The sequence below is a fragment of the Pempheris klunzingeri genome, chromosome 22, assembly GCF_042242105.1.
Source record: "Pempheris klunzingeri isolate RE-2024b chromosome 22, fPemKlu1.hap1, whole genome shotgun sequence".
NCBI classification, from domain to species: domain Eukaryota; kingdom Metazoa; phylum Chordata; class Actinopteri; order Acropomatiformes; family Pempheridae; genus Pempheris; species Pempheris klunzingeri.
The window spans coordinates 17,226,555-17,241,619 of NC_092033.1; the positions used below are offsets into that span (position 1 = coordinate 17,226,555).

Here is a 15,065-nt window from a genome sequence, read left to right on the forward strand (position 1 = left end):
GAGGAAAAAAAAGATGTGGACTCCACTCACAGGTAAATAACTTATATTTACTTACAAGAGGGAGAGAAAGAAAGAGAAGGCAAAGTTTTTAGAGCTTCTTTTCAGGGTTAAAATCACATGCTGGAATAATATTTAAACAAAGTATTTATAAATTGTAGGATGAGTGGGTGATTGAAAGGAAAGTATTAGTCACTTTCAGCACCCCCACCATGTTCCGATGACCCAGTGTGTGTGTGTGTGTGTGTGTGTGTGTGAACTCTAACGGACTGTCTCTGTTTGAAGGAAAGTTCATGCACAGGCCTCTGCAATACAAAAGTAAGCAGAGCGGAAAGTAAACACTTTCAGATTCACAGCATTCAAACAGAATCCAAACAGATGCAGAGTTTAATTAATTCACACACGACAGCTAAAAACATAAAAGCGGCAGAATGCAAGCACGCCTACGGCGACGCTACGCTCACAGCATCCAAGGAGACACAAACACCGAGATCTCATCTCCACACACCACCACCTTTGCAGAGGAGAAAGTGGATGTTCATACAAAACACAATAAAACAAGCTCCATTACGGGTAATTGCTCATTTACTGAATGCAAAGTCTGCACTATATTTCCTCTATATCAAGGAAATTATTTCACACTTTGGTCCAGAGCAAGACAGTGTCAGACTTGGTGGTCTTTGGCATGGAATACTCACATGGGCCAGATAATTCTTGATTTCAGTGAAACCTTGTTTGTTTAACTAAAGTGTTGCTTTGCGTATGATTATTTTGACCAAGTGTTTTTGGCATCGATAAATGCATGACAGTTTGGTTTGGTTCAGACTTGTGGTACCAAACCAGAGTTTGTCCAAAGGCAAGCATGTGGAAAGTACATGTTGGGTAACTTAATGCAGTACTGTGTGTATGCCACATAACACATGACTCGGAAATTTTACAAAAACATTTGGGATCCATGGTGCACATTATTCGTACAGAATTTATATTTCAGCATGTTTGACATCACTTTTTGGCATTGCGTTATTAATGCACTTGCATTTTACCATCTTTATCTCACCAAAAACTTCATTCTCTTGTTCAAGCAAAAGCCTTTCTGTTGCCTCTTTTCTTTGAGAGTTTGATTCAATTTATAATCCAGTTTATTGGTCTAACTTACCTGTAGGGCCTCTACAATGACAATATTACATATTTAGATGTTTTTCACCTAATGATGTGCCTCTACACACATAAGGGTGTCTTAAATTAGAACAAGAGACCATTTACAGTATTTTACAAACACATAAAGCTCTAGGTGTATAGGTGCATGACAGGTTAAGTGTTTTGATGGTGTTTGTAATTGATGATGATGATAGCAGCCAGGTAAACACAGCCTCCTGTACTTACAGTTTCCACATGCCTCTGGGCTGTCATTTTAAAAATCTGTCCGATTTCCTGCTTTGGTTTGTTTAGAGTGAGAATTCTTCCTTCATCAGGAGTAGGCTTGTGTGCATGTTGGGGTGCACGGGAGTGTATGAGTTTTTGTGCATGAATAGAAGTCTATGCATGTTTGTCTTTGTGTGTGTGTGTGTGTGTGAGTGAGCGAGAGAGAGAGTATGGCAGCAGCTTCAGCCTCAGTCTGCGTCCTCTCCTCCCACAACTCCAAATAAACGTATGCAACCTCCATTGGTCCACTCCTCTATGTTTGTCTTACAGTGTTTATTTTTCTCTTTCTCTCCCCCAACATGCACAGCTCCCCCGCCACTGCTCCCACAATCCATCGCTCTCTTTGCCTTCCTCTTTCTCAATAAATAGCACAATGTCTATGCATATTATGCGCGAACTATATCGTGTGACATTAAGTTAAGTGTCACCAAATGACGGATGCTCGGGGATAGGGATTGTTTGTCGTCCTGCTTAGGCAAAAATGACTTATCACGTTACATTGAGCAGCATAAGTGCTACTGCTCACTGTTAAACTACCCACAAGTGTCTTGTAAGTGCCTTGCATCAGCCCAATGCCTCCTATTGATTGTAATCTCCATGATTTTATATAGCCCTCCAGGAACTGCCAATGAGCCTTTTTCAAATCTCTGCAGTAAATCCCACAGAGCCACCGTCTCTCCATCCGGCAGTACGCTTGTACCCTTGGGGCTAGGTAGTCGTCCGATGATTTTTCAAACTGAAAAACTCAAAACGGGAGAGAATCTGAAAAGTGTAATTTAAAAAGAATGAAAACAGGGACATTTTCTTACAGTATCCTGATTCTTTCTCAATTGTTTTTGGATCAAAATGGTTTATTTTTTCTAGCCCTCAGTGCACTATTAAGAACCACCTAGTCATCATTTTCCCCAGTTCATAGGAACTCCTGCAACCAAACATTCTCTTAGTGTGTTAATGTGCCAAGCATGGCATCCACATAAGTTGGTGTTTTAATTTCTCAACTTACTTCCAACTCTGCCAGGAATTTTGGTGTTGAACCCAGAAGAATTTACAAGAGTATTGTTTTCACACTGTTTTGGCAGTGGCTATATTGTCCATTGTTAATAAATCAGACATAGAGACAGACCCGGTCAATTGGAAGCATCAGTTTGATATCTAATACTACACTACAGCTTATGAACCTCTACACTGCTGCTGCAAATCACATGCAACTGCAATACAGTACAGCAACCTGGAGCAACTGGAGTTTCATGAAATGTTTTTATTAAAGAACACCTAGACTAAAAAGACAAGAAATCCAGTGCAAATGTTATCTCTTCTCCGAGGGCAGCAGGTAAGCCAAGACTTGTGTTGAAAAGCAAGATCCTCCATTTTAGAGATCCCAAAAATGTCCTGAGATGGAAATGAGCTTCTCTATTCTTCATGCATGTTGACAGTGGCCCTTGTGAGCAATACCTGACTCATGTGGTCATAGCTCTCCCACATCATGACAGATCAGGAACATTTGCTGAGAGAGCTGTTTCCCAACTTGAGGTTGAGAGCTTGTGGGCCAAAGTCTTGGTTCCTGCCTGTGCTTCAGACAGAGCTGTGAAGCACAACAGAGTGGAAAACACACCATAATGGAACAAACAATTGTTGCTAGGCTTTATGATCCCCCAGGCGAGTGTCATGGAGAAAGAAATGAGCCACGAGCTGACACTTTTTGTTTTGCACCACGCGCAAAGTAAAACACCAACTGTCTCTCCTTCTCACATGTACACACTATTACTATTGCAGTCATGGTGAATACTGCTTGTCGAGATTAGATCAGCAGTGCATGACATGTCTATATGTCCTGTCATTTGCCAGAATACACATAATTACTTACAAGCCAAATTTACAGGAAATCAGAGACTGAGGCTGCCCACATCTTTACAGAAACCTTGTTCCATCACATCAATCTATTGCACTTGATGGGTGAACCATGTTCTGAACCAACAGGAATGCAAGGCTCTGACAGGACAAGGTGAGGAAAATTCAGTTTTTACATCAATGCCTGTTGTTCAAAGGAATTATTGAGGGTCTAAGGATAAAACATGTTTGCTATACAGATTGTAAAGCCTTTTGAGACAATGTTTCCACATGTGATACAATGCGTCAAAAATGGATTTTGGTGCAAAGAAGCTTCAAATTCTAAAACATGGATGTTTCAGACACATCTTGAACCCTGCAGCACAGAAGATCAGAGCAGAGCACAGAAGAAACATGGTCGCAATGTTCCCCTCTGTTCCTAAGCTATGGTGTTGATTAATGGCCAGAAAAGCATTTTGTGAGGTCAAAGTGACCTTGACCTTTGACCACCGACGCCCAAAATCTAATCAGTTCATCCTTTAGTCCATGTGAAAATTTGTGCCATGTGTTATGAAATTACTTCCAGGCATTCCTAAGATATTGCATTCACGAGAATGGGATGGACATGAGGTCACAGTGACCTCAACCTTTGACCACCAAAATCTAATCAGTCCAAGTAGATGTTGAAGAAATTCCCGCTAAGTATTCAGGCAAAAATACTCCTTCCTGGGTGCATACATGTGTTCTTTTGTTCTGTAACAGAGCTTTTTCTACAGGACTGGGTTGTTGGCCCAGTGTCCAACCCACAAGAGGACCAGTGGATCACACTTTGTCTTACCTTTACCCTTTGTGCAAGAGCTGTATTCTGTCTGCCCTGCTATATGGCTCAGAGTGTTGGAGGATGAAATAAATAATAAAAGAAGCCTCTGAAAACATCTTGATATCTTCTGGCCAATCACCATTTCTACCCAACAACTACTCACTAGGTCCACTCGAGACAGCATGGGCACCATCGTCATTGGAAGGCGGTGGAAATGGTTTGACCACATTATGCAAAGAGGACAGGATGACCTTACAAGAACTGCTCTACACTGGACGCCAGAAGGAAGACCCAGGGAAACCTGGTGCTGAGCAATGGAGAGGCAAATGAAAGCCGTAATGCAGACCTGGGGTACGTTACAAATGTTCACCCCACACAGACAGGAGTAGAGATCCTTTGTTGCTGCCCTAAATGCCAGTAAGCATAAATAAACGACAAATAAATTACCCTTATACCTTGATTAAAAGCTTTATTTGATGTCTAATTTGGATACCTTTAAGCTTTGCTCTTGGAGCATAAAGGAAATTTTGCATCTGAGGCTTTTGTGGAATTTGCCAAATTCTTTTGAGGTTGGAAATTTCAACTCCCATCTGAATGCCTCTTTTGAAAACTTCCAGGCATCTCATCTCATTTCAAGCACGCCAGGGTTCTCTCTTCTATATGTCACGACCCTGAAGATTCAAATGCATGGAGGGAGCTGCATCCCACTGACTTTTTTCTGCCACCCCCCCATAAAAGTTATACTAGAATCAATTACCTTTTCATTCTTTCATCTTTTTTTTTTTTGGTACTGTCAAATACCTGAGGTAGCATCATCTTATCTGGCCATGCCACCCTATATATTCTCTTTCAAAGGAGAGGGCATTGAGAAGGCACTGGAGACTTCAGTTATCTCTTCTCAAGGATGATAATTTCACTTCTTACTTTACCTCAGATTTCAAAATGCCTTACTCAATTAACTATCTAAAGACAATCCTTTGGGAGATGTGTAAAGCTTACTTCCAGGACTTAATCATGTCTTTTATACCATGGATGAGACATTGAAAAAATGAAAAACATTTAGTTTAGGGATAACCCAGGTAGATAGCTTGCCAATCTTGTTACTTGTCTACTTTAGCACTCATTTTTCTCAGACCTCAGATTGCTAAAGGCTGAAAAACTACAGCTGAATGGTCCGAGGGCCAGATGGTTTAGGGTGTGAGTTTTATGAGGAGTTTCTCTCTTAGACCCCTTGCTGCCTATGCTTAAGTGTTCATTTGAAAGTGGAATCCACCCTCAATCACTCAGTGAGGCTAATATTTCTCTCATCCTGAAAAGAGCAAAGCACCTTTACAGTTGCAACTCTTATAGGCCAACAGCCCTACTTAACTCTAAAAACACTGCTTTTCAAAATAGTCATGCATTTAGAAAAAGTGTTGAGTCCCAGACCAGTTTAATTAAGAATCAAAAGATCTGTGTTATATATATTAGCAGGCTTCTTAATATCATTCATCCCAGGGGCGCTAATAATGTCAACTGATGATGAGATGGCATTCAACCAGGCCGAGTGGTCTTATTTGTTTTGTACACTGGAGGACACAACAATCTACAACACTCCAACGGCAGCAGTTTCAGCAACTGGCAGTCCTTTCAGTAGCAACTTACAGAATGGTTTTTTTAGATACTTAAAACACTTCATCACTAAAGATACCATATAACACCCAACCTCACACATGTAGACAGAGCCTTGCCTTTACAAGTATGCAAGAAACTCATTGTATTTTATATGGGTCTAAATTTTCACATCACTATTCACATCCTAGATTAGCTGGAAGTCTCAATCTATTGACCTTTGCTACTGAGAGGAATATTTCCCTCTATTGGACCGATGATTCTGCTCCAACAAAAAAAAACAAAACAAAAAAAAAAAACAAAAAAAACTTGTGGCACAAACTCAGTGTATTCCCAAAGAATACATTTCATGTATGCTTTACTCCTCGGTCAACACTTTTCTATAAGATTTGGGATCCTCACTTCAGAAAATGTTGGATCTATGCTGCCATCTTCAATATTACAATGGTTTCCTTGACAATCTCTGTACCTTTACCTATAAAACCTGTATTTATTTGATGTTGCCTTTCATGAGGGTTGTGGGTGTAAGATGTGATATAATACCCACTATTTTTCCTTTTTTATTTCTATTTATTCACATTTTGCTCGTCATGGTACGTCTGAGCTGTTTTGTCCTGTGTTGCAGCAAGAAAAAATAAGTTTCGAGCAGATTAAAAAGGAATAAAGAGAATGAATGAGAGGGAGACACGATGAAGGAGGGAGAGAAGTGGGCCATCGTTGGGAAGATGGAGAAAAAATGTGCTGTGGAGATTCCTGTGGGACACTGGGATGCTGCTGCTATTCCTGTGCAGGAGAGCGAGAGGAGACAAGTGTCTGATTGAGGATCTCTGGAAAAGGTGGAGGGCTGTGTGGTGGTGGTTCAAGGCTCAGTACAGCCTGACAGAGCAGGGCTACACCACAAACATCTTCACTGCGTGTTTATCGTTAACATCCCTTTGACAGAAGGAGGAATTACACTTTAACACAGTAGCTCCTTTAACCTAGAAAATGTCTAGTAATAACTTAGACATGGAGGGCAGGGTGAAGAGATATGTAGGACCTAGAAAGCTTTGCTAGTTGTAGAGAAAATGTGACATGTAATTTGATTTATAGACATACCTGGTTATATTAAATATGGCATATTTGCATTTTAACTACCATTTGGTTTCCAATTTACTTTTCTACGGTTGTTTGCAGTCTCATTCAGTAGGACCTTTGCTAATCCACCATACAAAGTAAGAGGAACTGGCTGTCACCTGAATTTGTTTCCTCTTTTTAGAGCTATCCGAACACTTTCAGAAATAGTTTTAAGGAGAGAAGAGAGAGAGAGAGAGAGAGGAAAGAGGGATATATTCACATGCTGGTTTATGGGGTTTCCAGTGAGTAAACACGCTTCTATTTCTGCATCTCTTTCACCTCTTCTTCTGAACGTCTCCACAGAGAATCCTCTAACATCCTGACATTGGTTAAAAACATGTCTTCACACTGACCACACCAAAACTGTAAGCACCCGGGGAAAAAGAGGGAGGAGAAGATAAAGGAGAGGCCACTCTATTGACGCCTCTTCCTCTATTTGATCTCTGCCTCCTCCCCCTCAGTCCTCCCCCCATCACCGCATTCCTCCAGTGTCTCCTTTTTGTGCCATTGCAAAGATGTAAGATGACAAGGCAAATATGACCCCCAGTCTCTGTCGCTGCCACCGTGGGTGTGGAGAGAGACTGACCAAGTCAGAGGCATGATGTCAGTGTCCTAGAATCCCACATCTCCCTGTGATCCAGAAAGCAAGTCACAGGGCCACACACAAGCAAGATCTTACTTTATATTTTAGGAAGCAGTTGAAGCAGACATTGATATGAACAGGGATGCACATAAGGGAAGATTGTTTCAAAGCTAGACAGATGGGCTTCATGCTCTAAAGGAGAATTTCATACAGCTTTACACCCTGCAAGGCAAACTGCCATGACAATACGTAAGGGAAAGCATTTTACAGTCCTCTGGATGGCATTTTGCTCAACTCTTTGTTTCAATTATAAATCGAGTTAAAGTGTTTTAAGCCAAGGGTTTGAGGGTTTGAGTCTGAGGCAAAGCTGACAGACCTGTAGACAGTCTACTCTCACACTAGCAGCTCTGTGGGGCGGTGCTGATGGGGAATGCTGATGTTAAACAGGTTATCATGTTCACCCATCTTTGTGCAGCATGCTCGCTAAAATGCACTGAACACACAGCTGAGGCTGATGGTAATACAACAGGTATTTGGTGATGAATTGCAAATTGTGATTAATGATGCATATGCAGTTAGACAATCAGTTATTCTAATACATATGGTATAAGGGGCAGAAATGTCTATCACATTTTATTCCAGGCCAAAAAAAAAGCTGCCTTCCAGTGAGTTAAGGAAGCATATAACCACCAGAGCAAGAGTGAAAGCTGGTATCAAGGAGGCAAAGCAATGACATTAAGTGAGACTGCAGAGCCCTCAAAACCAGGCAATTCAGAAAAGCAGGCGCGCATCCATCATGTGTGAGGCCACGTTACCAGGTGAGCTTAACACATTCTATGCTCAACACAGAATCATCTGTCAAGTCTGCCACACCTCGTGAGGACCAGCCACTGTCGGTATCCATGGTGGATGTAAGAAAAACCCTTGATGAGGGTAAATATGAGTAAAGCTCCTGGGTCTGATAACATCTCTGGCTCTGTACTACAAACATATACCAATCAGCAAGATTTTTACCAAACCACTGACACAGGAGAGCGTCCCCATACTGCTTTGAGACAGCCACCACAGTCACTGTAGTGTCTAGTCTAAATGATCCATGAACCACCCTGTTGCATTCACCCCCCATTTTGAGGCTTTGACAAACTAATTTTCCAGCAAATCAGGAAAAAACATCCCAACGAGCTTGGACCCTCACCAGTTGCAGGTTTGCTCATCAGATCCACAGAGGATACATCTCCATTGCCTGGCACTTAACCTTCACACATCTTTATAATGCAAACACCTGCAATGATGCTGTTTGTTGATTTCAGCATTAAACACAACCTCCCCCATGAAAGTGAGAACTCTGGGCTTGAGGACTGCACTGTGTAACTGACTATTGGACTTCCTCACAAACGGACCCTAAACAGTCCAGGTTAGCATTCACACCTTCACCAACCTAGTGCTGAGCACTGGAGCGCCCCAAGGCTGTGTGGTCAGACCCCTCCTGTTTACATTATGCACCCACAGATGGAATCTTCTACATCAAGGGCCTGATTACAAACTAATCATATCGGGAGGAAATCAATAAACTTGCTAAGAGAGAACAACCTCTTGCTCAACATCAGCAAAACCAAGTAAAATCACTGATTTTAGAAGAAAGAAGCGAAGACACACACCCCTGCCTGTCTAATGGAACTGATATGGAGCAGGCGAACACTTTGGTTTGGAACAAATTGGTATCATACAGAACCTGACATGGTAATCTCACATTATCACCCTGGTTAACGTCAAAAAACAGCTGCAGTTCTTCAAGAAACTTAAGAAATCATACATACACGGGTTTAGGGTTGAATGGTTAAGAGGTTAAGTCATTCTCCACATTCCATTATAGAAATGTATAAATGTAAAGTAAAATTTAAAGTAGCAAAATATGACTATAACTTGCATCTTGTTATGGGCCCTATATGTTGCAGGATGACAATAAATAAACCTTGCACCTTGAATTGTCATTAAGACATTTCATGTACATCACAAATGTCAACTTCATGATGGTGCTAGAGCAATAGTCAGGGGATCACTAAAGCCATTAGGACTCAGTTATCCATGGATATCTGTAGCTAATACCAAAGCAACCTGTCTAATAGTTGTTGAGATTTTAGTTTATTTCTACTGTGCAGTCTTTATGGTACCTAAAAATAAAACAGAAATAAACCTCTGTTTCCTCTCAAGACACTAGTAGTTGTCTGGAACAAGGGCTAACCTATGTCACCCTTTGGAGCACCAATAGGCATCAGTGGCTTGCTGAATGGGCCTAGTTGGCACAGGCCCAGGGGCCCAAGAGGTCAAGGGGCTCCTTGTCAAGAGCCTCTGTTTGAAGTGACTGTTAACATGTCTTGCTGGAAACTACAAAGAGACTCAAAAAGAGCTGCAAAACAATTGCAAATGATGAGTCTTTCAGTCTGTGTGCATTGCAAATATGTAGGAGGGGTGGCTGGTCTTTTACATGACTTCCCAGGGACCCATTGACCAATCTGTCCGTGCTTATAGGACCGTATTTACAGAAATAACATGCCTGAAAAAATATTCAACCAAAAACACATACAATCTATTTCTTTCTAATGGTTTTGCACGAACTCATACCCATCAAGTCATTCTAAAAAAAAAAAACCCAAGACATTTTAAACAATGTTAATCCCTCTGTTTTTTTAAATATTGAGCAAAGAGCATCAAATAGTTTTGCATAACCCTGAAATACATCTGTGTGTTCTCTTTGCTTCTATGAAGTGATTAGCTTTCAGAAAGTGGAAAAGTATGGCACCCTCTACCAGCCTTACCATCAGAACGGTGGATGCAAGTATGCTGATTGTCACTGAGGAAGAAGCCGTCTGTACACTGACACTCATAGCTCCCCATGGTGTTGACACACACTTGCTGGCATCCACCGTTGTTGTCCAGACACTCATCCACATCTGTTAGGAGAGAGAGAGAGAGACAGAGAGATAAAGTCAGGCAATAGTGGAATAGCAGCCAATTACGCTTCAAAAAAACAAACATGTGTCAATGAAAGTTTATGTGCTGGGAAATGTTTAATGAGAGGGATGACACAAGAGTAAGGAACGTGGGCCAGTCATGCATACACAAACACACACACACGCAGAGAGGGTTACCCAACATGCATCTGCTCCAGGAACAATTTAGTTGGTGGCTGAATCAAACTCTTGCACTAGGTGGTAACAGGGGTCTGACCACGTGAGGATCTACTGCGAGTGTGTGCATACACTAGTGCACAACTGTGTTTATAGGACCCCGCTGTGGCACTGAAAGGCCAGTAAATTTCCAATGGAGCATTTTGATGGGGCTGAGGTGAACTGAAAACATGTAACACCCACTCCTAACTTTAACAGGGATCCAACGAGGTAGTCCATGCATGTGTGTGTGTGTGCCCTGTGCCTGACCAGAAAAGAGACAGAACAACAAAAACACACATAGCTGCTTTAAAACAGTATACACAACTTGGCTTTAATCATGTTGGACATGATGATCCTATCTTGATGGTTACCACCAAACCAGGACGTACGCAACAGATGACAGTAAGAGACTCAATTACAAAGCTCCATTTGGTTCAATCGACGAGTCATCCAGTAACATCTGAAGGCAAAAGGTTTGACAGCTGTTCTGAATGGCCATACTCAAAAGTGATGTGAAAAGCCAGAGAGGGGAGCCATGATAATCGATTTAATGAGGGTAGCTGTGCATACTTTGGGGTTGATTCGTTCACACGTATATAAGAACATATGTCATGATGTGCGATGCCTCTTATATAATGACGTTATGATTTCAGTTCACAAAAATAGCTAAAGAAGCATAAACAGTCTGAACAATAGTAAATGTTTTAATATTTTTTGTATAGCACCTTTCTAATCATTTCAACTACTCAAAGAGCTTTTACATCACATCCTCATTCACCCATTCACACATCATTCATTCAGGAGGAATCTAAGTTGGAAGAGACTGCTCTTTCACACATTGAAGCCATGCTTCAGGGGCAAGTTGGGGGTTCAGTGTATTGCTAGGAGCCGGGGATCGAACCACCGACCTTCCAGTTCTCTACCTCTGAGCCATAGTCGCCCCAAAAGGTTCTACCTGTACTCGTCACAGCAACAGAACAGTGCCTGCTTTGTGCATGTTCTCCTTTCTGCTTAAATCCATGCAGGAGCTGCTTCAGTGAACAAAAATGAGAAGTGGTGCAGGAAATGAGATGAATGAGAGGGCAATCAAACAAAACGCTGACTTCATGCCGTCCTGGACATACATCCATAAAACTCCAATTTCTGTGTAAATATGCTGTTGTATTAGCGCCGCAGAAGTCATCATGTCTTCATTGAACCCTGGGCTTTGTTTTCATATCACTTCCCAACACCATTTAAGAAAAAATGTCATGGTTTAACACTTATTATTATGAGTGATGCATTTAATTTGCAGAAAGAAAGAGAAAAAAAAAAAACTGCAGCAAACTCAGTCCAACATTTCTGCATAAACACAGGTTGAGTTTCAGCTGAAGCCTTTGTTTTGTTTGATTGTGCTCATGTAAACTTGTGTAAAATTTTGTTTAGACACAACTCGGATGAGCTTGGCTCAGTGTGGGTTGACGGGGCAGTGTGGGGCTGGAGTAAGTAAGTACTGAAGTAATTACACAAACAGAAAACGCTGAGCTAGGGTCAAGAAAACACATTCAGTTAAAGGGCCATAAAAGTCTACAAACATAAACAGCCAAAAAAACATAACATTAAGATTAAGTCATCTAAAGACACATAGCTAAATGGATACTCTTTCAGTGCATTATGCCAGAACATATATAACAAAAGCAATATCACAGTTAATCAGTCCTAGCCCACATTTCCTCCAGTTACAGGTTCAAGCCTCTAGGATAAAAGAGCACCCATATCTAGGCATCCAATACCTACACCCAGAGGGAAGGGGGAATGTGAACAAATGGAGAAAGTCATTTCAGAACGCTGCACATACTGTGACAAAGGGAGAGCGCTCACTTCTCCTCACCACTTGTCCCTGGACACCTTCATGCATACATACTGTTTTCCTCATGTGTATTTGGCTTTAATCTAACCAGGCCACAGCGGAACACTGGAGCACATACTATCCTGGGTTTGTTTGCGTCAGTATTCTGTTACAGTTTCCATCCATCACAGGAAGGATTAAAGTGAAACAGTCATCTTTTAATAAGTTCCAGGTCAAATGTGGTCCAATTGTTTGTTCCTCTGTTCATACTCACCTTTCTGTGTTTGTTCTGGCTCACCATGCGGGAGGAGTGTTCGAGAGGAGGCCGGCCCAGCACTTCCCCAATTTATGGTGTTGGTGATGTCAGAGTGACATCATTGGGTCAGACCAAGTGGAGGGTTTTTTCCTTTTGATAAATGTTTCTTTTGGTGTTAAAACGCATCAAGTAGTATTGATTTCACTTGTTTAGCTTGCAGGGAGATCTTTAGAAACGCCTAGAAGTTTGTGATGTGTACCAGGATGATGTTTGCAGATTTGTTTGCATTCAGGGTACAGAACAGGTCACCGTGCTGCAGAATGGTAGAGCTGAAGTGAGCAAGGTGTGAAGTGAATTGATTGATTTTCTTAGGAATGCAGTTCAAATGTGGTGTCTGGCTATGCACCATGTTTGCATCTTTAGTACTAAAGATGCTTGTCAAGAAGGTTTTGAATAATTTGGAGACAGCTGTGGCCATTAAAAGTGGCATATTGTGTTGAATTTGGAGAAGCCACCTGTAATAGTTGTGTTGAGCTATTAGTCTTGTTTGAGCTGCTCATTGAACACAGCTGAAAGTTAGTAAATTTTGCCAATAAACCAAAGTTACAATGGAGGTTGAATAATTCTGAGTGCAATTGTATGTTCTTTACTCCAAGAAATTAAGGAAACTGTCAACATGCCTTGAGAGCTAGCGTCTCATTAAATACTGTAAATTATGTCCAGCAATTATCACCATAAACACACTGATTAATCACTCTTCAGCTGATACCTGATGATGATTGGAAGTCTAGTAGAAACATTCAGTGATCCATCAGACAAGTGCATTTAAAAAGTCAGTGCAGTAGGCAGACTGACAAGTAGAGTAAAGACCAGGGGAAGAAAAAGGAGGAAACTAAGAAGAGGAAGAAGATGGGAAAGTGGGTAGTGTGTAGACAGTGGAAGGAATGGACTGAAGTAAAGAAAATAGTGGGGCTGATTGACCCAGTTGGTCAATTGATTGGTCGATGTTACGACCACACAGGAGGATGGACTCAAATGCTCGACACAAGGCATAACAGACTGAAAATGGTGGAGGTCAAGGGACCTGAAAACAGGAAGTGAACTTGACGAGACATAACAGGTAAATAAGCTCTTGGCCTACCAAGTTTTCACTGGTCGGACAATCGCTGGTGTTACTTTCATGAGGAGAAAAGCCTTCTTAAAGTTCCCATGATGCATTATGATTCCATTTACGCAAAGTGCCCAATCTAATGTCTTTCACCATAAATAAGTGTTCTCTGCATGCCCGGAGACCCAGAGAACTCTAAGAAAAGACCATTCTGTATCTTTTTCTCCTGCTCCACCTTTAAGCAAATGTATTTCAGCTCCCTTTATGATGTCACTAGGTGATCTGACGTAGTCCAGCCCTGTCTCTGCCCACTGAGAACCATCACAGTCCATCTTACTGTCTGCCATTGTTTTCCTCATTAAACCTGTTCTAATAGGAGCTTCAACAGGAACTTGAAAATTAGTAGAATATGGGACCTTTAATCCATTATTTTCATATCTTTATTAAGCAGCTATACTGTAACTCGCCACTAGTGGAGGACTGGGAACACACACACACACACACACACACACACGTTCCGTCCATCTCCCACCTCTACTTCGTGTTCTTCTTGAAGCAGATGGTTATCCAACCACCACTCTAATTTAAAAAAAAACCTAATTGTTGGAACAAGACAAAGAAAAGTGGAAAGGATAGAAAAAAGAAGGCACACAATAAGGAAATTAGGTATGGAAAAGACAAACAGTAGAGAAAAGTGAAGAACGAGTGAGTAAAATCATGAAAGAAGGAAAGAAAAAAGATAAAGGAAAGAAAAGAAGCTAACAAAGAAACAAAGGAGGAAGGAAATAAAGAAATGTAAGGTGGGAAGAAAATGAGCAATAGAAAAAAAGAAAGTAAGGTAAGAGAAAAGAAAGAAGATAGAAATAAGCCAAAAGAAAGGATAGGATGACTCATATAGTCTGTACTGATTTCAACTGTGATCACAGAGATTTTATTGCTGCGTTTGAACTCAACCTGATCTTAATTAGCAGCAGTTCATTAATGCCGCATCCAGTCAACATCCAATAAAGCAAGTTTGCGGGTTAAGATGGAGCGCGGCCCGGCTTCCTCTCGCTGGGCCTGGCGATGACAGTTACTTACGTGACTCGGTTGGTATCGTTTGAATTAGTGGCACATACGCTTGAGGTGAAATCCCACTAACCTCATGCTCCTTTTCCTCAGCTAACCACAATACACAAAGCGACACTGCAGCTAACCAGTGAGCAAACAGATGTAGACAGTCAGGGCCCATTACAGGCAAGCCAGCAGGAAATAAACAACATGTAACACTGGCAGACACAATTATAGTAACACCTCCGACCCATTGCTGCAACATGGAACTCTGTGG

The 15,065-nt window shown here is 41.4% G+C and overlaps 1 protein-coding gene across 2 annotated transcripts in view; it reads right to left on the reverse strand.

The window, feature by feature from the left end:
• The window catches only part of scube1 (signal peptide, CUB domain, EGF-like 1), a 93,045-nt gene that overhangs the window by 52,439 nt on the left and 25,541 nt on the right, over positions 1-15,065 (reverse strand). For both annotated transcript variants that reach the window (XM_070853678.1, XM_070853677.1), the window contains exon 4: positions 10,193-10,327. In XM_070853678.1, coding sequence (XP_070709779.1) covers positions 10,193-10,327 — 135 coding nt within the window. The remainder of the gene's footprint in view (positions 1-10,192; positions 10,328-15,065) is intronic.